At 39.0% G+C, this 27,566-nt stretch overlaps 1 protein-coding gene across 1 annotated transcript in view; it reads left to right on the forward strand.

Moving 5' to 3' along the window:
* Spag9 (sperm associated antigen 9) overlaps positions 1 to 27,566 on the forward strand; it is a 125,815-nt gene that overhangs the window by 3,921 nt on the left and 94,328 nt on the right. Inside the window, exon 2 of the mRNA XM_050156765.1 lies at positions 13,886 to 14,006. Coding sequence (XP_050012722.1) covers positions 13,886 to 14,006 — 121 coding nt within the window. The remainder of the gene's footprint in view (positions 1 to 13,885; positions 14,007 to 27,566) is intronic.

Raw genomic sequence — 27,566 nt, forward strand, 5'->3', positions numbered from 1 at the left:
CATACATACACGTAATAAAACAGAAATAATTCTTAGGAATTGGAGAGATGGCTTAGTGGTCAAGAGCAGATACTGCTCTTCCAGAGGACCTGAGTTCAGCTCCTAGTACCCATATAGGCAGCTGACAATTGCCTATAATTCGACTCCAGGATATATCCATGCCTTCTACCTCCTTGATCACTGTACTTCTGTGTACAAACCTATATTTATTCATTCATTCATTCATTTATAGTTTCAGTGAACCTGAATGCCTGTTTCTTTTCTTGTTTATGTGATAAACCATTCTGGTAAAAGCAACCTAAGGGGGACTGAAGATATGGCTCAGCAGGTAAGAGCACTTGTTGCTCTTACATGGGACCCAGGTTTGATTCCCATCACCCACATGGTGGCACACAAATCTGTAACGTTTCAGGGGATCGGATGCCCTTTTCTGACCTCCATGGGCAACAAGTTCACACATATGGTGTACACATATAACATGCAGGCAAAATATTTATACGCATAAATCATTAAAAGAAAAGAAAAAGCAACCTAAAAGGTCTATTAGTCCATCATGTCAAGGAAGTCAAGGTAGCAGGAGCCTGCAGCAGGCTGGTTACAGTGATCCCACAGTCAGAATCAGATGGATGAATGCATGCTTATAAGTTTCAGCTTGCTCTTTTTTATATAGTCCAGAAGCCTTGCCTAGGGAATGTTCTTGCCCACAGTAAAGTGGGTCTTCCAACATCAATTAACAATGTAGTCAAAATAATCATTCACAGTATTCCTGGAGGCCTATCCCTCAGGTGATTCTAAATTCTGTGAGTCAGATAGATTTCTAGCACCCACATGGCTGCTCACATTGGCCTGTAACTCCAGTTCTGGAGGATATGATCTCTTATGACATCCTCTAGCTCATGCATGCATGTGGTACACATACATACACTCAGGAACATATATACACATAAAAATAAAATGTATAAATTTAAAAAATAAAATACTCTATATGGGTGAATCTTGAAGAGCCTGGATCCAAAGTTTGAACTCTTTTTTGTTTGTTTCTTTTGGTTGGTTTGGTTTTTTAAGACAGGGTTTCTCTGTGTACCCCTGGCTGTCCGGGAGCTCACTCTGTAGACCAGGCTGACCTCAAACTCATAGAGATCTGCCTACCTCCGTCTCCTGAGTGCTGGGATTAAAGGCATGCACCACCATCACTATGACTCAGTCTTAGGGAAGCCCACATTGGGTGTATCTTACTTTCTCAGATACTTTTTTTCTCTTAACCCTAATGCTTAAGTATGTGTTAAAAATCGTTATTAAACCTGAGCTCTGCTTCATATAAGTATAATAAAATGCTGTTTTGTATCTTCAGTGGAACAAAGGGTCGGTCCCTCTCTTTTCAAAGAATCAACTTTGGTGCTAACCTCTTTATTCTTTAGAAAAGGTCAGCATCATTTTGGAATGCTTCCTTTCACTTCTGGAAAGCAGCTTTGTGTAGTCCAGGCTACCCTAGAAGTCACTATGGAGTCAAGAATAATCTTGAATTAACAATCCTTCCTGCTTCTACCTCCCAAGTTTCTAGTATTATAAACATGTACCATGCCACCATTTCAGGCTTGGTTTTTGTTTGTCAGTATGTGTGAGTGCATGCGCCTATATATGCACGGGAAGGCTAGAACAAGGTCTTTAGTGTTCTCTACCACTTTCTGCCTATTCTTTTTTTTTCTTTTTTCTTTTCTTTTTGGTTTTTTGAGATAGAGTTTCTCTGTAGCTTTAGAGCCTGTCCTGGAACTAGCTCTTGTAGATCAGGCTGGCCTCCAACTCACAGAGATCCGCCTGCCTCTGCCTCCCGAGTGCTGGGATTAAAGGCTTAATCGTGCACCGCCACCACCTGGCTCTGCCTATTCTTGTAAGGTAGAATTTCTCCTGAACCTGCGGTGTATTTTCTCAACTAGGCTAGAGCCAGCAAGCCCCAGTGATTTTCTGTCTTGAATTTCTTAGAGGTAATTACAGTCATAGGTGTGACACCTTGCTTGTTATGTGGGTGCTGGGATTTGAACTTGACTCTTCATGATTGTGCAGCAAGCACTTTTAACTGCACAGTCATCTTTATAGTTCCACCCATTATCTACCAGGACAGGACAGGCTTCAAAGCTATAGGGAATCCCTGTCTGGAAAAACAAGCAAACGAACAACAACAACAAAAAAAAAAACTTTCTACCAGCCATGGTGGTGTAGACCTTGGATTTACCTAGTTGGTTCCAAGGATTATGGAATCAAACAGGGTCATTAGGCTTGGCAGCAAGCTTTTTTTTTTCCCTTCGGTTTTTAGAGACAGAGTTTCTCTGTGTGACAGCCCTGGCTGATCTGGAACTCACTTTGTAGATTAGACTGCCTTGAACTCACAGAGATCCACCTGCCTCCCAAGTGCTTGGGACCACTGCCCTATGCTACAAGCATTTTTCACCCATTTCACTGGCCTTTACTTTTTAGGATCTTATGTATCCCAGACTACTTGTAAGCAGCGTTTTTCATTGGAACTACTGATTAGCTCTTTTCTGCTAGCCCACTTCCAAATAATCACTCAGGGACTTATGATTAATTATAAATGCTTGCCCAATAGCTCAGGCTTATTACTAACTAGCTTTTAATTTTTTTAAATTTTTTTTTGAGACAGAGTTTTTTTGTGTAGCTTTGGTGCCTGTCCTGCAACTAGCTCTTGTAGACTAGGCTGGCCTTGAAATCACAGAGATCCTCCTGCCTCTGCCTCCCAAGTGCTGGGATTAAAGGCATGCACCACCACTGCCCGGCCTAACTAGCTCTTACAACTTAAATTAACCCATTTATATTCTACATTTTGTCATGTGGCTTTACTTCTCTTTCATCTCATACTTCCTATTTCCTCTCTGTGTTTGGCTGGTGAATCCTCTGACTCCATCCTCCTTCTTCCAGGCATTCTTTCTGCCCTGAAAATACTGCCTAGCCATCAGCCAATCAGCTTTTTATAAACAGTGAAGGCAATATATATTTACAGTGTACAAAGAATGTTCCACAGCATTTCCCCTTTTGTATAGTTAAAAAGGAAGGTTTTAACTTTAACATAGTAAAATTATATACAACAAATTTATCAAGTAAAAATTACAGTTACAATATCCAGTCCATTTATATTTGGCAAAACTTGAGAAAATATTATTTATCTTATCTTTGTGTTTTGGGGGGTTCGAGACAGGGCTTCTCTGTGTTATCTTTATCTCAAGTTTTATACCTAATTTACCTTTTATCATAACTAAGGAAAACTGACTATCTAGTCTTCAACTCTATCAAAGACTCCAGAAGGATGAAATGTTACCTCATGTCAGGGATATCTGACTGCCTGGATAGTCATCCAGAGTTCTGTAACATTGGGGCATCCATCATTGGCCTACTGGCCTAGTATATTTGACAGACTTTTCTGAGAAACAGGGAATTTTGAAGGACTGTCCTACCTTGTCTTGCCAAATTTTGGCAGTTACTTTTTTTTTTTTTTGCATCCTGCTGGTCCAGTTTGGACAGTGTACTATCAGCAATTGAAGCAAGGGCAGATTTTTCTCCCCAAATGACTAGTTTTTCTATAAAGAAAGCAAAATCTATGTTGATGTTCTTCAGTGCCCATAATTTTCTCTGAAGTAAATTGGTGTTGCCAGGAGCAAACATATCTCACTGTGTTTGAAGATTATATATCTAAAATATATCTCTCTGTGATCTAGAAAACATAACTAACATGACTGTACGTTTGATAGTTATAGGTGACTATTAACCCATATTTCTATATTATCCTAAATAGCTTTCAAAGACTAAAAGTTCACATTGAATAATTAAATGAGCTTCATAGGTACGAGGTATACAGGTACAATACCTCAAACAAGAGTAGAAACATACATACAGTATAAAAATAACTTTAAATTTGTATTAATAAGTCCAAATCCATACCAACATAAAATATTTTGATATTAATAGTTGTTTTCTGGATTAAAGTATATTCAATAATCTACCTTTTTTCCTATCATTCCTACATCATATCCCCCTTTTTCCTTTGTAAAGAGATCTTTGAATTTCTCTCTTTTGTTTAGCTTTTTTTTTTTTTTTTGCTAAGACCAATTACAATTTGTAACCAACCCCCCTTAAATGATAACAAACACCCATAAACAATCTTTTGGGAATGTGGGTGTCATTTTCTAAACTACTTCCTGTTGTCTGGGGGCATTGGCATCTTTGGGGGGCCCTGAGAAAATTCAGGATAATGGTTAAATCTTGGCTGGAGTAGTTTGTGAGGCTGGACCATCTCAGCAGCCTAGAAGCTGTTTTGAATGCAGAACAGAGGCATTTTGAGATACTGGATCACCTGGACCATTTGTTTTCATTGGTGTTTGGTCCCCTTGCTCTGAAAATACATAAACTTTTAGAAGTAACATAATATCTGTATTAGTATAAGTATAGACTATGTTGAATACAAGTTAGTCAAAGATTTTTTTGTTTACTTTTGAGCAGGTAAAATATACATTATATGTTTTGTGGTTTTTCTAGTTTATTTCTTTATGTCTGTAGCCAGGATTTTCAGGGGGTCTTTCTGATCAAACCTGATCCATATCAACCTGGAATGAATCCACAGCCTCTCATTTCCTGTGGAAATAAAAGCATATAACTTCTTCCCCAAAGTAACATCTTTTGACTTCCTAGGATTGAACTCAAGTTGTCAGGCTTAGCTGCTGAGTTATTGTTCCATCCCAATTCTACCTATTGACTGATTGATTGTATTTGTTGTAGGATGCAATTCTGGATTGCCTTTTAGGTCCCAACTATGGGTTATGGTGGTTTCATATCTTCCCACAATGAAGTGTCTTTCCCTTCTCTTAGCACTTCACCTATTATATCAGACTAACATAGTGCTTTTATTTTTCCACCAAACTGGGGAGTCAGTGGGCACTAAATAAGTGTCTTTTTGGTTAAATGGATAAATATTTAAAGGTCAAGTTACTAAGCCTAAGCATTTAAAGTTTTCTTTGTGCATTCAAATTTTTGTCCCTTACTGTTGCTACCAAGTTAAGCTAAAACTTCCAAACTTCCAAAAAGTTCTTCCATACTTAAATCTTTTGACTTATTTATAGACAGAAAAACTGAGGTCAGAAGAAGGCACTGGATCTCCTGGGGCTAGAGTTACAGAGTGTTGTGAATCACCATATAGGTGCTTGGAATTGAACCTGTGTTCTCTACTAGAGCAACCAAGTCTTTTTTTTTTTTTTTTTAGATTTTTATTTATTATGTATATAGTGTTCTGTCTGCATGTTTGCCTGCACACCAGAAGAGGGCACCAGATCTTATTATAGATGGTTGTGAGCCACTATGTGGTTGTTGGGTATTGAACTCAGGACCTTTGGAAGCAATGTTCTTAACCTCTGAGCCATCTCTCCAGCATTTTTTTTTTTTTTTGTAAAGGATTTTTAGGTTGTTTGAGACAGGGTTTCTCCTTGTAGCCCTAGCTACCTGGAATCACTCTGTAGACCAGACTGGCCTCAGACTCAGAGATCTGCTTGTGTCTGCCTCCAGAGAGCTGGGATTAAAGGCATGTACTACCAGCACCCGGCTGCAATCAAGTACTCTTAACTGCTGAGCCCTCTCTCCAGCTATGAAGAAATATTTAAATAGGACAAAATGCTACCATTATGGATTTATCATTTCAAAATATTACTGTCCTTTTTCTGTGGGTTTTGTTTTTTTATTTGCTATTTATTACATTTTATTGTGTGTGCGCACATGTGCGAGTGCAAGACTTGTTTGTGGAGATGAGAGGACAACTTGGGGGAGTCAGTCATGCAGCTTCCAAAGACAAAATTTAAGTTGCTAAGGCTAGTGGAAAGCTCCTTTACCCACTGAGCCATCACACTGGCCCTTTTATCTCAATACAGCCAAATCACACGTCTCTAAGTATCACTTCTTCTCTTTCACTTGCTTCTCTGACTGTTACTAACCACATGACACATCCCACGTGGAAGTTAGAGGGCAACTTGAAGAAATTGGTTCTCGTCTTCCATGGCGTTAGTCCTGGGAATTGAGCTCAGGTGATTATGCTTGTTGGCAAGTGCCTTTTCCCACTGAGCCGTTTCACTGGTCCTATCCCTTTTTTGTTTGCTTGTTTGTTTTTTAGATTTTATTTTATTTTTCGAGACATGGTTTCTCCGTAGCTTTTTGGTTCCTGTCCTGGAACTAGCTCTTGTAGACCAGGCTGGCCTCGAACTCCCAGAGATCCGGCTGCCTCTGCCTCCCGAATGCTGGGATTAAAGGCGTGTGCCACCACCGCCCGGCTTAAAGTTTCTTTAACTTGTAGTCGTTGTCCCCCTTTTTTACGTGTGTGTGTGTGTGTGTGTGTGTGTGTGTGTGTGTGTGTGTAGGTCAGAGGCTGGTGGCCTCTGATGTCAGAGGTTGCTGTCTTCCTCTTCATTCTCCACCTTTTTTGTTTGTTTATACCACCAGAGTTTAGGATTTTTTTCCTAAAGATATTGAAGCAAAAATCTTACTAAAACATTTTTTAAAATTCCCCAGTATAAAAACAAACATACAGGCTGGAAAGATGGCTCAGTCTGACTGCTCTTCCAGAGGTCCTGAGTTCAATTCCCAACAACCACATGGTGGTCACCTGTAATGAGATCTGGCGCTCTCAGGCCTGCAGGTATGCATGCAGACAAAACACTGTATACATAATAAATATATAATTAAAACACACACACACACCCACCAAAATCTAGAAACTCTTTGTTGGGAGAAAAGTGTTATACATTAGTTGAAGCAATATAAATTCTGACTTGCCTTTTGAGGACTTTCTCACTGAATTTGAAGCTCACTGATTGGTCTAGACTGTCTGACCAGTGAGCTCTGAGTATCGCTTGTCTCGTGAATTACTGCACTTGGTGTTCTTGTGAGTTCTGAGCATCTGAACACAGGTCCTCAGGCTTATGCGATGAGCACTTTGCTCACTAGCTCCCCGCTTCTCTGAGATGGGTTTTGATACGCTGAGATTCTCCTTTGTTGTTGTATATGATATATTTCATGCTTGTGTGGAATTAACTAAAAATGGAAATAATTTCTTCCCCCTGCTCTACAGACTAAGTAAGGGTGTTTTGTCTTGGAGGCTGTCTGGCAGCAAGTAAGCCTGTTATTTAGTGGTGCTAGTTTTTAGACAATTGCTATACTCAAAGTACTATTTAAAGGGTTTTCCAACCTTTGCTGGCCTCCTATATCTTATACCAGAGAACAGCAGCCTCTAAGGATTTTTTCTTTTTAAACTTTGGGAGTTTGCCTTTTCAAAGAGAATTAATTTGTTTTTCTGTAGAACAGTAGGGCAAAACAGTCCCTATGAGCCATCTGGACACAGAGCATTTTGCTTCATCACAAAGCTGATTCTTCTTTAGATCTTGACATAAGTTGGTATTGTCCACTTTTTCTTTTTTTTGGCAGTGTCTGGTTGATTCCAGGAGTCTTCTGTCTGAAATTACATCAATATTGTTGCTGGCCTGGTAGCTGTTAAGATGGAAAAGGGTGTCTAGTGAAGATGTATTTATTTTACATATAGAAGATTCCCATTCACCGGTCCTTATTGTCTGCCTGTCTTACTTAAAAGAGTGTATGAGAGAGACAGAGGCAGAGAAGAATGGGGAGAGGTTTTATACTTTAGCATATTGTAAGTGTTGAGCAAACTCTTATGCTGGGGGTGGAAAGCCAGAATTTCCAGAGGTAGCCATTAGTCATTTAGTAAATAGAAAAACTGCTTCCTTCTCACCATGATTTTGTCAATTCTCTAACTTCACCATGATTGCTCTGATGCTAGGAGCCAAGTATATTTCAGGGTGTCCAACTTCAGAAAATCATGCCATTAGAAAGATAGTAAGTCATATTAAATCAGTTACAAAGGTCCTTAAACATAAGTATCTATTTAGAGTTGTTTCTTTTTTAAGATGTCTCTGGCTTCCAGCTATGGTGGCATATAACAACTTGAATTAGAAGGAAGCTTCTAAAATCCTATTTTATTTTTGACAAAATGATGTTATATACAAGTTATAAGAACTATAGGGCTGGTGAGATGGCTCATCACTTGCTGCAATAAGCTTTTCTTTTTCTTTTTTCTCATTTTCTTTTGGTTTTCTCTGTAACTTTGGAGCCTATCATGGAACTAGCTCTTGTAGACCAGACTGGTCCTGAACTCAACAGAGAGCCACCTGCCTCTCGAGTTCTGGGATTAAAGGTGTGCGCCACCACTGCCCAGCTTGCAATAAACTTTTCAATTTGAATTTGATCTCTGTAATCTAGGAAAAGGTAGAAAGAAAGAATTGATTTCACAAATTTCTCTGGCCTCTGCATTCTGTGACATATGTGAGCTCCCTCTTCCATACGTGTCTCTCTCTCTCTCTCTCTCTCTCTCTCTCTCACACACACACACACACACACACACACACACACACACACACCAGTAATTATGACAACAATAATAATTTTTAAAAAACAGGTTGTATTTTTCCTAATAATTGACCAATGTTCCAGAAAGGACTTTGGGCAGTCTGGTTTATCTCTCACTAGGGAGATGGAATCACTACCAATCAGATTACATGGACTGAAGAGAATTACCATGAAACAAGGAGAGAAATTTTCTCATAGGAGGACATTGTGTGTAGACAGAAAACACTGTTTCTGTTGTGATTAAAAAAGCTTGAGTTAGGTGTGGTAGCTTGTGTTTACAGTCCTGGCACTTGTAAGGCTGAATCAATAGACCTACCTCAAGTGTGAGGCCAGCTTGCACTATACAGTAGTTCTGTGTCATCAAGGGCTGCATAGTGGGGTCTTGCCTCAAACAAACAAAATAGAGAATAAGAGAAAAGAAAACATGTAAGGATTAATAAATTTAGTAAAGGATTAAAAATGGCACTTTAGGCTGTGTGGTGGTGGCACAAGCCTTTAATCCGAGCACCTTGAAGGCAGAGGCAGGTAGATCTCTGTGAGTTCAAGGACAGCCTGGTCTACAGAGTGAGTTCCAAGACAGGGTCCAAAGCCACAGAGAAACCTTGTCTCAAAAAACAAACAAACAAAAATCAGTTTAAATCTAATGAATGTTTATTGTTGTGCTAGTTGTACCACTTATAATAACCAAGCTATGGAACAAGTCAGTAGATGACAAGATAAGAAAGTGTGTGTGTGTGTGTGTGCACATAAAATATAGTTTTATTTGGCCATAGAGAAGAAAGAAATTATGTCATTTTCAGGAAATGTGGAACTGAAGATCATGGTATGTGAAATAAGCAGAGTCACAGAAATAAATATCTCAAGTTTTCTCTCATTTGTGAAATCTAGATTTAAATGTGAATATGTACATATGTACAGATCTCTGAGATGAAACTCTAAGGGGACTATGAGGGAAAAGGAAGAGATCTGGAGGAGAGGAGATGAGGAAGTCAGGGAAGGTAAGAATGGGAGGAAGAAACTTAGAATATCCAGCAGAACATGATCTTAACTGCATACACACTCATGTGGCATGAAAACAGAGGGGGAGTACTTGAAGAAAGGAAGGGACTAGTGGAAATCAAAGTGTATTTAGTGAAACTTAATTTTCCTCTTTTCATGTTTGTGGTTCTTTGGTTTTGATTTGTTTTTGGTTGGTTCTGTGGAAAGTACTCTACCATTGGGCTATACTCCTCAGCTAGTAAACCATAAAGTTTCTCTTTGTAATTTATAACATTTTCTATGTAAATTTCAGTTTTTACTCTGCAACTTTTGTTACTGATTTGCTTAGCAAACATTTTGGAACCTGCTGTATGCTGTCATTACTTTTCTCACTGATGTTATATCAGTGCGTACAACAGTGCCTTTATGGAACCCACATTGTGGCAAGGACAGGCACATATTACTATGTAATTTACATAAGGTAAAATATTAAAATATTTAGTATGGGATTTGGGAATAATTGGTCTGAAGAAGAGTAAGGAGGGTAAATAGGAAGATAAGGAAGGTTTCAGTAAGAAGGTGATGTCTGAACAAAGGCATGAAGGGCAGTAAAGAGGGAGCAAGCTATTGGTTATCTGGGAAGGAGAATTCCAAATAACATGAAACAATACTACTAAGCTTCAGAATACTACAGACACTCACAAGGAGCTTGATATCAAACAAGTAGGAAGGTGGTGGGAAAAAGGTTGTGTGGGTTCCAAGAGGCCCATTGTAAGGGATGTGGTAGATAATTTAAACCATCAGGTTTTGAGCAGAAGAGAAAGTCTGACTTGGTTTGAAAGGATGCACTTCACTATTCTGCATTGTAGAGGATCAGGGAGAAAGTGAAGAGACCATTCAGGAGGTCTATGCTAGAGCAATAATTCATACAGTAGATAAAGGTGCCACAGATCAGGCTTGTAATGGAGAACATGAAAAGGGGTCACATACGAGACAGATTTGCCGATAGATCTGATAAGAACTATTAAGGAAAGAGAAGTGTCAAAGTTGACCCTAAAATTTTAGGCATGAATACAGTCACTTAATGGACCAGAAATCAAGACAGGATCAGGTAGGTTTTAACACGCTAAGTTTAAGGTATTAGTTTAAGAATCTAAATGATGTTGCCATGTAAATAGGCTGTAAACATACACATTTGAAGTTTAGGTTTGTAATATAGAAATTTAGAAGCTGTCAGCATATAGTTATCATTTAAAGCAATGTAAATAGATGAGCTCTGACTGGAGAGATGGCTCAGAGCTTAAGAGCACTGGCTGCTCTTCCAGAGGTGCTGAGTTCAATTCCCAGGAACCACAGAGTGACTCACAACCATCTATAATGAGATCTGGTGCTCTCCTCTGGCATGCAGGCAGAACACTGCACACATGATAGATAGATAGATAGATAGATAGATAGATAGATAGATAGATAGATAGATAGATAGATAGATGAGCTTACCAAAGAAAAGAGTAAACAAGGAGGGGCAGGGAGATGGCTAAGTGGTAAAGAGCCTGCTGCACAAGTATAAGGACCTGAGTTTGAATCCCAAGAGCCCACATAAAATCAGGTAAGATAGTACAGGTTGGATAGTATAGGAATACCAATGTTCCTATAGTGAGACAGGTTCATACACAAAAGAATCCCTTGAGGCTGGTGGGTCAGCTAGCCTATCACCAAACAGTAGTGAACAACAACAAAACATTGTCCTGAACTAATACCTGAAGTTGTCCTCTGACTTCCATAGATGCACCTGCCTTCACACATGAACATATGTGTGTGCTCATACACACATATGTGTGTGTGCATGTATGCGCACACACACAGCTACACCATGAATAAGGAGGAAGCCAGTTGCTATGGCACACACTGTAATCCCACCTGCTTGGGAGGGAGGCTGAGGCAGGAGGATTGTGAGCTTTAGGCCACCTGGGCAACATTAGTAAAGTCCCACTTCAAAAAACAATTTACAGGGCTATTAAGATAGCTTAGTGGATAAAGGCATTGCTTCTCAACAATGCAAGCTGGAGTCCTGGGTTCCAGCCCTAAAACCCATCTAAAGGTGGAAGGAGAGAAGAAACTCCACAACATTGTTCTCCAACCTCCAACACACATGCAATGACACATGTACAAGAACTTATGTGAGTTTTAAAAATTATAACAAACAAATGGAACAGAAAATGTGTCCAAGGATAGAGCACTTAAGTGTGAAGAAATTGAGAAGTAACCAGTAAAGACTACCAAGAAAGAGCAACCAGAAGATAGAAGGGAAACAAGGAAAGCCAAACAGAAGGAAGAAACTGGTTGTCAGACACTGCTGATATAACAGTTAAGGAGAGTGAGATTTAGTGATTTCATTTAACTAATCTTTTCTTAAATTATATTTGATTGGTAGTGTTATTTCTAGCCCAGGTTCTTTTTTGAATGTAAACCTACATCATTAGATAAATCCACAAAATTGCTTATTGTTGATCTTTCACATTTATTTATTTTGCAGTGCTGGAAGTAGAACCCCTACCTCCCATATGTTAGGCAAGCACAACACCATTGAGCTACACCCCAACCCCAATATCTCTTGTTTAACACTCACTTAGCAAATATGAATTATTCTGTTATTTTTGTATCTTCTGTATATACTATGGATTAAAGATTTGTTATCAACTCATTGAATTACAAGACTACTAAAAGATTTAGTTGTAGTGGGATATGTGTATTTCCTTTGGATGTCTGCTTTGTGAAATGATAGCACCTTACTAAATAAATTGTTTTTACTTTGGTATAATTTTTTTTAAGATTTATTTATTTATTATGTATACAATATTCTGCCTCCATGTATGCCCACATGCCAGAGGAGGGCGCCAGATCTCATCACAGATGGCTGTGAGCCACCATGTGGTTGCTGGGAATTGAACTCAGGACCTCTGGAAGAGCAGACAGTGCTCTAAACCACTGAGCCATCTCTCCAGCCCCCTTTGGTATAATTTTTAGAAAAGTTTAAAATCAACTGAATTCATGATTTTTGAGATATCTTAGATACTGCTTTATGCATATGTTATAATAGGAGCAGCGAGGCTGCATCCCCGGCACCCAGCCGCCCGCGTGGCTGGCTTATGCCCCGAAATAATTACACAGAAACTGTATTCATTTAAATACTGCTTGGCCCATTAGCTCTAGCCTCTTTTTGGCTAGCTCTCACATCTAGATTAACCCATTTCTAATATTCTGTGTAGCCCACGAGGTGGCTTACCAGGGAAGATCTTAACCTGCATCTGTCTGGAGTGGGAGAATCATGGCGACACCCTGACTCAGCTTCTTTCTCCCAGCATTCTGTTCTGTTTACTCCGTCTACCTAATTTTCTGTCCTATTAAAGGGCCAGGGCAGTCTCTTTATTTAACCAATGAAATTAACACAAAACAGAAGACTCTCCCCCATCATGCATACACACAAGTATACAATTATTATTATTATTTCTTCTTCTCCTTCTCCTTCTCCTTCTCCTTCTCCTTCTCCTTCTCCTTCTCCTTCTCCTTCTCCTTCTCCTTCTCCTTCTCCTTCTCCTTCTTCTTCTTCTTCTTCTTCTTCTTCTTCTTCTTCTTTTTTGGTTTTTTGAGACAGGGTTTCTCTGTGGCTTTGGAGCCTGTCCTGGAACTAGCTCTGTAGACCAGGCTGGTCTCGAACTCACAGAGATCCGCCTGCCTCTGCCTCCCGAGTGCTGGGATTAAAGGCGTGTGCCACCATCGCCCGGCATTATTTTTTAAAGATTTTTTAATGTACAGTGTTCTGTCTATATATGTCTGCAGGCCAGAAGAGGCACCAGATCTCATTATGAATGGTTGTGAACCACCATGTGGTTGCTGGGAATTGAACTCAGGACCTCAGCAAGAACAGCCAGTGCTCTTAACCTCTGAGCCATCTCTCCAGCTGTATAATTTTTTTTTAATTTATTTTGTGTGTGATAGTTTACATGCACAGGTCAAAGGACAAATTTCAGGAGTTAATTTTCTCCTCCTACCATGAGGTTCCGGGAATCAAATTCAGGTTGTCAGGCTTGGTGGTAGATGGCTTTATTGAGCCATATTGCCAGCTCTTGTTTGCTGTTGTTTTCATGTTGGGATTTTTGCATGCGTGTGTGTGTGTGTGTGTGTGTGTGTGTGTGTGTGTGTGTGTGTGTGTACCACATACGTACATGGTGCCTTTGGATCCCCTGAGACTGAAGTTACAGAAGAATGTTAGCTGCCGTGTGGGAACTAGAATTTGAATGGGGTCCTCCAGAAGAACAACCAGTGCTTTTAACCTTGAACCATCTCTCCAACCCCTAACCAACCCCTAATAGTTATCTTTGAAATACAGGTGTTGGAAAATATAAGATATTTGAATACTGAAAATGTATGTTTTGTTCTTTATTAGAAATTCATTGAATTTGAAGACTCTCAAGAACAGGAAAAGAAGGATTTACAAACCCGAGTGGAATCTCTAGAATCTCAAACAAGACAACTTGAACTTAAAGCAAAAAACTATGCTGACCAGAGTAAGTAAAATGCTTTTCTCCTCATAAATACTCATTTAAGAGTGGACTACTACGGTGAGTGACTCCCCTGACATTTGACAAGGGTACCAAATATGTGCTTGGAATTGTCATCACAGAATCAAATGTGAGATCTGGGTGCTGGTATTAATTCCTTTTTCTTCCCGTCTCATATGACATCAATATATGTAGAAAAAGCTGAGTCAGAAATACCTGCTAGACTTTTTCAGTTGTGCCGTCCGCCTGTTTGTAGTTAGTATTCTGCTGTCTTGTTATGCAGATACCCATATGTGGAGTTTTGCTGAAGGTGATGAAGTACACACAGTTCCGTTGTTTCTGTATTGCTTTGAAGTTTACTGTATAAGAGAAACTAGCCTTGAAGTATGTAAAAAAAAAATGACTGAAATTTCTTTAGTTCCTTTTTGTTGAAAAAGTAAAGATAATTTGGGGTAACAAATGTTCGTTTTTCAGATTCTTTTTTTTTTTTTTTAACAATATTTTTGGTTTTTTGAGACAGGGTTGCTCTGTAGACTACTAGACTGACCTCATACAGAGATTCGCCTACCTCTGCCTCTCGAGTGCTGGGATTAAAGGCGTGTGCCACCACCGCCCATCTTATTTTAAAAAACTCTAGATTTCTTTATTTTTGTGTGTGTGAGTATTTACCTGCTTGCATGCAGATATGTGTATCATGTCACACCTGATGTCCTTGCAGATCATAAGAGGGCAGAAGATCCCTTAGAATTGGAATAGGAATAGTTGTAAATAATAGGAATCCAAACATACTAGGAACCCAATTCTGGCCAGAGCAGCAAGTGCTCTTAATTGCTGAACCATCTCTTCAACCCCTTAGATTCATTTTAAATGCAATTTCATGCTATTTATGACTTTTTAAATTATTTCAATTTTCATGGATAATTTTGCCTTTGTCTAGTGAAAATGGACAAATTTAAAACTGAAATTTATAAAAAGGAATGATAGAAATTATAAGAAGAAGTGGCAAGAAACTTCACGATCCCTTTTTTCTTTAAATTTAAATTATTTGGAGGCAGGGCACACATGGCATGGTGTCCATGTAGATATCCAACCTGGGAGAATTACTTTTTCTACCATGTGGGTCCTGGGGATCAAACTTGGGTTATCAGGCTTGGTGACAAGCACCAATGAGCCATATTGTCAGCCCATGTACCATTTCATATTATGTTTCTCACATACTCATTAAGGCTTTATACCAACACCTGTTGTTGTGTTCTGTTTCTCTGAGATGGGTCTCACTATATATGTTGTCAGTCTGATTGCGACATCCTCCTTCACAGTGCTAGGTTATGAGTGTGCGCCTCCAGACCCAGCTGTGGTACCTGCTGCTAAGAAACTGCCGTTGTTGTGGGTAACTTTTAACAGCAGAAGGTGAAGTATATGTGAGAATGGAACTAAGTGCACGCTCTAGATCTCTAGAAGGGCCTAACTGAGCTAAATGCAAAGCAGTAAGAATTTGGAGCTCAAACACTAGAATCCCAAAATTCACAGGACTGCTTAGCAGATATTATGGATTTCCAACAGAGATTTTGTTTCAAAACCTAACTTGAGCAAATAATGAGTTATATTCCATGACTTCATGTTTTTAGGCTTGGTGATAGGTAAGAGTTGGGCAGCCTCCCTTGATTAATTAAAAAGTCAGTGGTTTCTGATTCTGCTGTAGGCTCTGTTATAGATGGCTGAGCACTTAAGAGAACTTGTGGTGGGCTCTAGTACACACTGGAACCAAACTGTGAACCACACATCTGGAAGAACAGTTTGTGGCTGCAGAGTTTGGTACACTTTAAGAGTTGAACATTTTGTACTCAAGAAAATTTGGCTGTTTTATTTTTGAGACAGTCATTACTTTGTAGCCCAGGTTTCTGGAACTCATGTAGTCCATGCTGGCCTTGAACTCAAAGCAGTTCTTTCAGCCTGGGTATTAATAGAGCTGTGAACCACCATGTTCAAGACAACTTAATTTTAGAAGATAATATTTTAATCCTAAATTGATTATACCTCTACATCAGGAATTATATAGTATTCTAGAACTACACAGTAAAGACATAGCAGAACCAAGCAAAATTTCATTATCTTAATGATTTTTTTCTTCATTTGTACAAAGTATCAAGTTTTCAGTAGAAAAAAAAACATTTAATTGGAAAAAAAATTGCGAGTTGCTCTGTAGTGGTGGTGCATGCCTTTAATCTCAGTCTGGGGATGCAGAGGCAGGAGGATCTCTGTGGGTTAGAGGCCAGCCTGGTCTACCGAGTGAGTTCCAGGATAGCCAGGACTACACAGAGAAACTCTGTCTTGAAAAACAAAAAAACCAAAAAACAAAAAGGAGGGGGGAAGAATTGCTTATCTAAAATTCTTTTAGACATCAAGTTGTTTGTTTCTGTTATAAGAAATTCAAGCAAAAAATATAAAATGCTTAAGATTGCATTAAATTAAAAATATTATGATAATATGTATATGCACCACTTTTGTGCCTGGTGCCTGAGGGAGGATGTCAGATTAACTGCCACCATGTGGGTACTGGAAACCAACCTTGGTCCTCTGCAAGGGCAGCAAGTGCTCTTAACCTCTGAAAAGTCTTTCCAGCCTCTGAAACCAAATTTTTTTTGTCTGATGATTTGTCTCACATTGAGAGGAGAAACTGTTGCTTTTCCACAAAAAGGTAGATACAGTGGGTTCCCCTTTCCCCCTTTTAGGTACATTAGCCATCTTATCACTAAAAGCAAAAAACAAAAACAAAAACAAAACAAAACTGTTTTTCTCCTCTCTAGTAAGTATAAACAAAACATACTTTGTTGTTTGGTTTTTCAAGATAGGATTTCTTTGTGTAATGGCTTGACTGTCCTGGAACTTGCTTTGTAAACCAGATTGGCCTCGAGATCCACCTGCCTATGCCTTAAAACATACTTAAGTACTCAATATAGGAGAAAGTTTGAGTATCTTAAATTTTGACCTTTTCATTGTCCTAGGCTTCCTTTTTCTAGCTTGGTGAATCACACTCGGCGTTTTGGAATTGTCATGTACTGTGGAATCCATCCATTGTCATTTCTTTCTTCAGGCATTCATTATCATGTTTGCATTTTAATTCCAAGATTTTATAAAACTGTTTTAATTATATTCTATAGAGGGAAGGAAGAAATTTTTTTGACAAATATTAAAAGTAGTTTTATTTCTTGCTTTGAGACATGGTTTCACTATTCCAGCCCTAGTTGGCCTCGATCTTGGAAATCTGCTCCCTCCTTCCATCCCCTCTCAGGTGCTGGGATTACAGGTATATTATATTGCCACCACACTCAACAGTTTGAGCACTAACTTCAACTTTGTGGGTGCTGGAACTGTAGGTGTGGACCACAAATTACTGTTGACCCTTTTTTTGTTGTTGTTGTGTATATGTCTATTTCTGCCACCCCTGAGTTATATAACAAAATAAGCTGATGAAGCCATGGAGAGCAAGCCAGTAAGCAGCATTCATTCCTCCATGACCTCTGCTTGGAGTTCCTACGCTGACTTCCCTTCATGATGACTGTAATTGGGCTGAGTAATTCAGATAAATCCTTTCCCTCCAAGTTGCTTTTGTTGTGGTATTTTGTCATAGCAATAAAAAGCAAACTAGTACAAGGCTTATGAGGTATTGCAGTGACAGACTTGGCTGTGTTGTTTTGGGGAGGATCATGAAGAAGTTTGGAATGTTGGGCTAGAATGTTGAGTGCTCAGAGCTTAATGAACTGTTAAGAGAATTTGGAGGATAAGAATGCTGAGAGCAATGCAGACAATAGAGACTTGGTTTGTGATGTGTCAAGAAAAGTTTGGGAGTACCACAAATTTTCCATCAGAGCTGCTTGTGTGATATATTTGAATTGAGAATCTGGTTTTGCTGGGCGGTGGTGGAGCATGCCTTTAGTCCTAACTAACACTTGGGAGGCAGAGACAGGTGCTTTTAGTTCGAAGATAGCCTGGTCTACAGAGTGAGTTCCAGGACAACCAGGGCTATTCAAAGAAACCCTGTCTTGAAAAATAAACAACGAGGGCTGGAGAGATGGCTCAGTGGTTAAGAGCATTGCTTGCTCTTCCAAAGGTCATGAGTTCAATTCCCAGCAACCACATGGTGGCTCACAACCATCTGTAAAGAGGTCTGGTGCCCTCTTCTGGCCTGCAGACATACACACAGATAGAATATTGTATACATAATAAATAAATATTTAAAAAAAAAAAAAGAAAAATAAACAACGAATATGTGGTTTCTGATTAGCTGGGGCTAAAGAATCAGCTGTGACTAACAAGAAACTAGTGCCACTGAAAACTACACTTTTGTTTCACTGGCACAGTTGAAATTGTCTGCAACAATAAAAAACTGCTGTGACTAAGAAATCAGCATCATTGAGGCTAAATCTTCTGGGAAGTATTTCCTCATGATCAGCACACAGAAGCTGCGATGATCCATAGGTACAAGGCTGTATGTTAAGTTGGCAGCTGAACTTGGTAATGTGCAAGTTTCCCACATAGTACTGATTTTGAAGGAATGAAGGGGATCATGGAGATCATAGGCTTGTCCCTGTTTGATAGTGTTGGAGCCTCAGTTGTGTGAAAATATTGGAGGGGTTGTAGAGAGAGGCTGAGACTTGACACTATGTGGCAGGGTTAGAGTCCCTGAAAAGAGTCCAGGAGAGGCCATTAGTGAAGGTGTGCAGCTATAGTGAAGGCCCCAGCGTATTGTAGATTCCAGGACAATGAACAATCATTAAAAGATAGTAGCAGTGTGTGCTGAGAATAGCAAAACCAGAGAAGTGGATCTTCCCAAACTCTTTGGAACCCAGAAGTCTGTGAGTGAATCCCAGATGCCAGTCATTGAGTTACAGGATTTAATTTTTTCTGCTGAATCTTTATTTTCCTTTTATTTGATTGTGGTTGTTCCCTGGCTCTTCCCTCTTGAAATAGGAACTTATTTTTGATTTTACAGGGGCCCAAAGTTGAGAGACTTTGAACTTTAAGGGACACTGGATATTTTAGTCTGAACTTTTTTTTCCCCTCAAGACAGAGTTTCTCTGTAGCTTTGGAGCCTGTCCTAGAACTCACTCTGTAGATCAGACTGGCCTCGAACTCACAGAGATCCACCTGCCTCTGCCTCCCGAGTGCTGGAATTAAAGGCATGCACCACCACCGCCTGGCTTTAGTCTGAACTTTTAAAGTGTTTCTTTTTTTTTTTTAAAGACTGGAACTTTGAAAATTTTATTACTATGTTTTATATTTGTGATATTAGTATGGGATCTTGGTGATAAACAAGAAATGGAAAGTTATGATTTAGTAGTAATGTGTTTGTCAAGTTGACTAGGGGTGGAATGTGCTGGCTAGTTTTTTGTTAGCTTGATACAAACTAGAGTCATCTAGGGAACCTCAAGTGAGAAAAAAAAACGTCATCATCAAATTGGCCTGTAGGCAGGCCTATAGGGCATTTTCTTGATTAATGATTGGTGTGGACAGTGCCACCCCTGGGCAGGTTGTCCTGGGTTGTGTGAGAAAGCAGACTGAGTGAACCTGGAGAGCAAACCAGTACGCAGCATTGCTCTATGGTTTCTGCTTCGGTTCCTGACTCAAGTTCCCATCCTGATTTCTCTTTGCGATAGACTATGATTGAGATGACTAAGTCAAATAAACCCTTTCCAAGTTGCTTTCATTTTGTTTTGTTTTTCGAGACTGGGTTTTTCTGTAGCTTTGGAGTCTGTCCTGGAACTAGCTCTTGTAGACCAGGCTGGCCTCCAACTCACAGAAATCTGCCTGCCTCCTTCTCCTCCCAAATACTGGGATTAAGGCCGTGCACTGCCACTACCCGGTAGTTTTTTTCACCTCCCCTTTATGCTTACACATACCTCTGGAGGCTCCAGAAACGCTATCCTTCTCCTTTGGGGCAGGTTTATTGATTTAGAGTTCACCAATTAGATTAAATGAATGGCCAGAGAGCCTCAAGGATTCGCCTGTCCCTGCCTCCCCAGTGCTGGAATTATAAACATACCTTTATGTCCAGCATTTTCACCTGAGTTCTGGGAATTGAACTCAGGTATTCAAGTTCCAAAGGCAAGCACTTTACTCACTGAGCTGTCTCCCCACCTCTTACTTAGTTTCTTAATTAAAAAAAGAATATTTTTTAGTGTCTGTGTGTGTCTGTGAGTTGATGTGGGAGTGTCATATATCAATCTGTTGATTTCATTGGTTAAGTTATAATAAACCAGCTGCTTGGCCTCATGGCTTGGAACATAGATGGGAGGAGTAAACAGAATAGAATTCTGGGCGGAAGAGGAAGTGAAGTCAGACTCTGCTCTGCTCCCAGAGAGGCCGGACAGCTCTGCTGGAGCAGAGACGCCATGCTCAGCTCTCCCGGGTAGATGCGATAGCTCTGCGCTCTGAGGCAGACGCATGAAGCTGAGACCCACGATGGACGTAGGCTAGAATCTTCCCGGTAAGCGCACCTTGGGGTGCTTACACATATCATTAGAAATGGGCTAGTCCAGGTGCGAGAATTAGCCTGTAAGGGCTAGAGTTCATGGGCCAAGCAGTTCTTTAAATGAATACAGTTTGTGTGTTGTTATTTCGGGCATGAGCTAGCCAAGCGGCCGGGGTGTTGGGGACGCAGCCCCGCCGCTGCTCCTATTTCAACAGTGAGTGATGTTCGTTGCACATGTGTCACAGTCAGAGTCAGGTCTTTTTTTCCATCTATGGACATCAAACTCAGGTTGTCAGATGCGTGTGGCAAATATTTTGCCAGCTGAGTTCTTTCACTGGCTCATACCCTTAATTGAAAAACATTATTGTACTTAAAATATGTGTATGTGTGTGCCTTTGTCTGTGCCCATGTGCCATGGCATGCATGTGGAAATCAGAGCTAACTTTCAGGATTTGGTGTTCTCCTACCATGTGGGCCCCAGGAATTGAACTCAAGTCATCAGACCTGGTAGCAGATAATCTTTATCTGCTGAGCCATCTCTCTCTCTCTCTAAGCCCCTTAATTTTTAAAGAGATGGTGGCAAGAACTAATTATTAGTGTCATTGGTGTCTTATATTCATGGGAATCCAGGTCTGGAAATAAGAGCTTTTTAAGAGATAAAAATAAATTTCTGTACACTATGTTATACTATGTTTTATTTTATTTATTTACACAGGTCTTTAGATATAGTCAGTGCTGGCCTAAACTTTCCATCCCTCCAGCCTCAGTCTCCTGAATGCTGAGATTAGAGGTGTGTAGTACCACATTGACTTCAATTTCTACATTTGTGTCTGAACAATGGAAAGTCTCTAATTGTAAATTACTGAATGTGTCAGTTCTGGCTGGTGTGTTTCAAGGCATGTATTCTTTTAAAAATAGTCATTAGAAGTCCAAGTTCTGTTCTGAAAACCACTTTCTTTTTTTAAAAGGGGAAATTTTGGTTGCAGATTTTTTTTCTACATGAAAGCAAGAAAGGGTAAATAAACAGGAACTGAATTAAAGTGTATTCACAGCTTAAATTTTTTTATCAGTTATTTGGATAGATAGGGTGTGCATGTGTGCTACAATACATATGTAGCAGAAGAGAAAAGCTTGTGCAACTGCCTCTGTCCGTCTCCCATGTGGGTCCTGGGAATTGAAGTGAGGCCATCAGCCTGGCGGCAGTTGTCTCTACTAGCTGAGCCATCTCAACAGCCTTCTTTACAGCTTTAGATAGTGTGAACTTTATCAGATAGTGGTATGGCTCAGTTACATTGAAAAGCCGAGTCTTAGTTTCTTTCACAATTTTGTGATAATGTTTGAGTTTGGAGATTTCTGGTTGTTCTTTCAAACTTTGAACTAACTTAAAATACCTTTGATTTATTCAACATAAGCAAAACATTTTGAAAAATGCTTTATGTTCTTTTAGAGTAACAGTGATACTCCTGATGATTAACATCCCATGATGCTTCAAGAGGAATCTGAAATATATATGGTGTGTAAGAAATAGGTAAATTGAAGAAGTCTAATTTGGAACTTTACAGCTAATGAACTTTGCCATTTATAGTATGGCAGTAATTTTATTTAAAATCTGAAAATATCTACTACATTACTTGTTTCTGCCTTATGACTATTCTATCTTATAAGCCACATATTGAATGAGTCAAGTAAATATAGCCATTTAAACATAATTAAGTAAGGTGGGGGAAAGAAGTTTAGGTTTATGGCCTTCAAGTCTCTCTGTTTTTTCCTAACACTCAACTTCGTATATTAAGTATTTTCTCACTGTATGACATATATATGTGTGTATATCTATCTTAATTTTTATTTATTGGGCAAACAACACACATGATTGTTAGGAGGGCAACTTTGTAGAATAGGTTCCTTTTTTTTTTTTTAAGATTTATTTATTTATTATGTATTGTGTCTGCCTCCATGTATGCCCGCATGCCAGAAGAGGGCGCCAGATCTCATTACAGATGGCTGTGAGCCACCATGTGGTTGCTGGGAATTGAACTCAGGACCTCTGGAAGAGCAGCCAGCGATCTTTAACCTCTGAGCCATCTCTTCACCCTTGTAAAATGGATTCTTTCTCCTTGTACCTTTACATGGGATCTGAGGATCTTAACTCAGGGTTATAAGCTAACGAAGCAAATGTCTTTACCCCCTGAGATATTTTGGTAGTCCTAATCAATTATTTAAAGTGGTTTTTTTTTTCTGTTTTGTTATTTTTTGGGGGGTGGGGTTGGTTCGAGGCAGGGTTTCTTTGTATAACAACAGCCCTGGCTATCCTGGAACTGCTTTGTAGACCAGGCTGGCCTTGAACTCACAGAGAACCAAGCCTCTGCCTCCCAAGTGCCAGAATTAAAGGCGTGCGCCACCACTGCCCAGTTTAAAAGTTTTTTTTTAATACAACATTTATTTAGCATGTGTGTGTTTTTCTGTATATGTGAATGTGCCACATCATGCATGTGGATTTAGATGACAATGATTTTTAAGCTATTTGAAAACTCTAACTCTGCCTTGCTGCTTTTGAGTGAAAATCCTTTTTTTTTCGTTTTGCTTTTTAAATTTTAATTCTGAGTTGGTGGATGTTTTGCCTGCATATATGACTATGTACAACTTGTATGTCTAGTGCCAGAGGAGATCAGAAGAGGGTATCAGATCTCCTGGAACTGGAGTTATAGATGGTTGTGAGCAGCCAGGTATCTTTTGCAAGAGCAGCCAGTGTTCCTAATTGGTGAATCATCTCTCCAGCTTTATTTTAGAGACAGGATCTCACTACATGGACCAGGCTAGTCTTGAACTCACAGAGAGACCTACCTACTTCTGCCTCCCCAGTGTTGAGATTAAAGGCTTGTGCTACCATGTTTAGCTTGAAAATCCATAGAAAATGTTGAAAACATGTATTACAACCTGTTTTGATCTTTCTATGCTTTCTGTACCTCACTGAGATCTTCATTTACCTTTTCAATTTGATGATCTTAGTCTAGTAAGATGCTCTAAGCCTTCATCTTGAAACTTTGTTATTGGAAGGAAAGTATTTCTTTGTCTTAACAGTAGCCACTCGATTAGTTGGAGACTCTGTAAAACTCCTATTGTCATTAACACACTGTGTTTTAAAAGAATACATGGCTCCGAACAGACCTTCCAAGCCAGGTCTTTTAATGAGGTGGTTAGTAGCTGATAAGTGCACACCTCTAAGGAAAGAGAAATAGATTTAAGAAGTTTACTAGGTCTGTTTTCGTACCTGTGTTAATATTGGAGGGAGCTTAAATCTTCAGGCTGATGAAACCTTTGTCAGCTCCTTTGTTATGCTTGACCATAAATATTAATATTCTGAAGAGAGGGCAGGAACATTGCTTGGTGGTAGAATGCCTGCCTAGTGTAACACTCCAGCTTCAATCTCTAGCACTACAATAGAAAGAAATAAATGTTGGGTAATAATGAATAAATCAACTTACCCATTTTAGTTTCATCTTATCAATAGAAAAGTTTCTTCTACATAATTTTAGAGTGACAGAGTTAGGTAACTGATGTGTGGTTTTGTTGAAAGCATGCACTTTTTAAAAAGGTAACTTTAGAAGTTTCAGGATTATATTTCTTAATTGAAAGAACTTGGAATTAATTGTGCAGAAGGTTATTTTTAATTCATTTAGTTCTTTTAGGTTTGGAAACCTGTGTATTTAATAAACTTTTTTGAGGGCTTTAAGAAAAAGACTGTATATCAAAGGTAAAGCAGAAAATCAGTACAGTAAAAGTTATGCAAATGATAATAGTTACTGCTTCTGAATTATTTGATAACATTGTCTTCTACTCTGGTTTATGTTTTATTGTCTGTATTTGGGCTCTTCCACTTTTATAGTCTAGTGTTTTCTACTGAGAATATTAAAAGGTGTAATTTATAATCAATATCTAGGATTAAAGGTACCAGAGAATAAAGATCAAAGGATTTCTTTTCATTTAGAGAGCAGGGAAATAAATTAATTGATTTTTTTTCCCCTTCACATATATAAAGGGATGAATGGTTAAGGCAGATACCAAGCTGTCTTCTATAATTTCAGAAGATTAAATTAAGGAAATCATTTTGTTGGTTTTGGTATGTTATGAGGAAGTGTTTTGTGATCATCTGGGTGATAATACACTCGGTATATATGCTGAGGTAAAGCATGGCCCCTCTTTGAGACTGTACATTGGAGAGAAGCCAGATTTCTGTTGTGGCATGGGAGACATCTTGAAGGCAGTGACATAGATTGTTAGAAGTCCTTAACACTGGAAGTTTTTGAAGTTATCACATTTCTGTTTTAAGGATCATTGATTCATGAGAGTTTAAAAATATCATTGAACAATTTTTGATTAATGACATGTAATACCTTTCTGAAAATCTTCTGACAGATGTGGTGAAGGCCTTGGTCAAGGGCAGTTTTCTATCACTGTTTTAATGTGTTGTCTGAGATTGCTTGCTTCTAAGTCAGCACTTGGTTCTTGTTTACTCTTTGGGCTTTTGATGCTAAATTCTTGAAGGAGAGTCTGAAAGGCCAATGTTAATTCTTTGAGGTCCAGTAACAATTGGATTATCTGCCTTCATGAACAGTAAGAACTAATGATTCCTTTTGAGAAGGCAAATAATAGTCGGATGTGGCATTCTAGCGGGTCTGTTTCTCTTTCTTCCCCCCCATAGGCCTATCAGCAATCTGATGGGGCAGAAGACAACAGAGATGGAAGGTGTTCCAAACTTGGCAAAGGCCACCAATCTGAGGAGGTAAGCTCTGATTTTGAGCCGGCAGAGCAGCAGGTGGCTCTTCCTGCCTTAATCATATCCTCATGCTCTTTGGAAAGCCTAATAGAAAGAGCATTCAAAATGAGCTAGAATAGTTCCATCAGCTTTTATTAGAGGGGAAGTTTTAGATTATTTTTTGGATGTTCTGTTTCTTGCTCCTTTCCCCTTTCCCTTTTAGACCCAGCTATTTTATTTTATTTTTTCCCCCAGAAAATTAGCACTTAAAAACTGGCCATTGCTCATCTGTTGTTTGGGGATGGATAATCATGAATAGAGTCTTGTCTATTTCCAGCGAATGCTAGATTTGTAGCTAATCTTGATGATGAGTATAATAAGCTCAAGAGTTTAAGGTTTTTCCTGACATCTTTTTAAATTTTGGATTCAGTCATTAAGAAGAAACGATTTTTTTTATTATATCCTAGATGTAATGCAGCATAGGTGTTGGCTAATTTTATGGTACTTGAGGCTGTGGGGGATGTGTACAGCTCTTGTCCAGATGGGTTTTCTTCCTACTTTCCCTTTTCTTCTGTCCCCTCCCCCTGTTTTTTTCTTCTTTACTGATTTCTTAGTGGCACTCAGGGCTCTTGAGATGGCTTTCCCTGTGTTAAAAGATATTTTCAGAAGTGGTTTTACCATTTACTGTTACTTAGGCCTTGAGTAATCTGTACTTGATATGTTGTTGTATAGAGTTATTGTGTTTTCAGAAAAGAGTGAGTGCTTCTGAAGTTGTATTATTAATCCCGGTACATTGTATATTATCTAAGCATATGTATATAATACATAATTAATGTATTTATATGATCATTGTATGATATATGATTTGTAGTATATGTGCCTAAGAAGGTAAAATTGGCATTTAGATCATAGTAGAGGTAAAGAAAACATGAAACACAGAGAATTATCAACTGTTTGTGTTTAGATACTAGATACTTTTTTTGTTTTGTTTTGTTTTGTTTTTCGAGACAGGGTTTCTCTGTGGCTTTGGAGCCTGTCCTGGAACTAGCTCTGTAGACCAGGCTGGTCTCGAACTCACAGAGATCCGCCTGCCTCTGCCTCCCAAGTGCTGGGATTAAAGGCGTGCGCCACCACCGCCCGGCAATTCTAGATACTTTTTATAGACATTAGGAAGAGAAAATAACCGCCAGAGGTGTACTACCAGTAACAAAGCTACAACTACCCCTAAAGCATGGCTCTATGGCCTGGAATACTTTCTATGAGGACTTTAATATATATTTAAAAACGAAAGCACATTTTAAACTTAACTTTGGTTGCTGTAACATACAAGCCATGAAAATTATACAGCTACAGATTGTATAATAATGTTTCAGTCTGATAGACTGCATTTATCCTCTGAAGTTTTATTACCTCCTGACAATCATAGCTGAGTTTGTGTGAGTTTACATTTTTGCACAGTGATGAAATTGGATAGTCAGGCATTTCTGAGAGTATATCTATTGTTAAGACCCATGACTGCATAATAACTTGTTATTTATGTAAAATCTTAGAAGTTAAATGTTTCTGGTAACACCTTACAAGCTGGAAGACTAGAGCAGAAAGGGAGGATTGATTGGGCATGGGCAGTTAGGACAGGTTAGGCATAGGGGTAGAACACATAGCTAGAGATTGGGCTATGCAGTAGGAAAGAAACTACTTTGTTTTATAAAGGAGGCTTTTGCCTCAGCTTAGGAGCTTTTGTTAGGTGGTGATTTTGGTTAAGTGCTGAGCCTAGGGAATGAATGTATTTAAAGTTTAGCAACTACCTATGTATTCTTCTTACTGTAGGTTACTTGGGAAAGAGAAGACTATTTTTTTTTTTTCATTTGTTTTTTAAGGCAGAATCAAACTTAACCCAGAAAGGCCTTAAACTTGATAGTATACTGCTGAGGATGGTCTTGAACTCTTGATTCTCCTACCTTTGTCTCCTAAGTGCTTTCATGCCCAACCTAGTTGAAAGTGTATTAAAATTTATTTTAATTAAAAAAAATTAACTTTTGAGCTTAGTGGACATTTCGCTCTTATGAAAATAACTGATAAAAATAAACTATAATGGAAATCTATATAATGGATATACTTCAGCTACAGTTCTGCAAAATACATACTACTAAGTGAAAAAAGTAATTTGAGGGGGCAGGAGAGATGGCTCAGAGGTTAAGAGCATTGCCTACTCTTCCAAAGGTCCTGAGTTCAATTCCCAGCAACCACATGGTGGCTCACAACCATCTGTAATGAGGTCTGGTGCCCTCTTCTGGCCTGCAGGCATACACACAGACAGAATATTGTATAATAAATAAATAAA

This window comes from Alexandromys fortis, unplaced genomic scaffold (assembly GCF_014885135.2).
Source record: "Alexandromys fortis isolate MF-2015 unplaced genomic scaffold, M_Fortis_MF-2015_v1.1 scaffold_31, whole genome shotgun sequence".
Classification (NCBI taxonomy): Eukaryota; Metazoa; Chordata; class Mammalia; order Rodentia; family Cricetidae; genus Alexandromys; species Alexandromys fortis.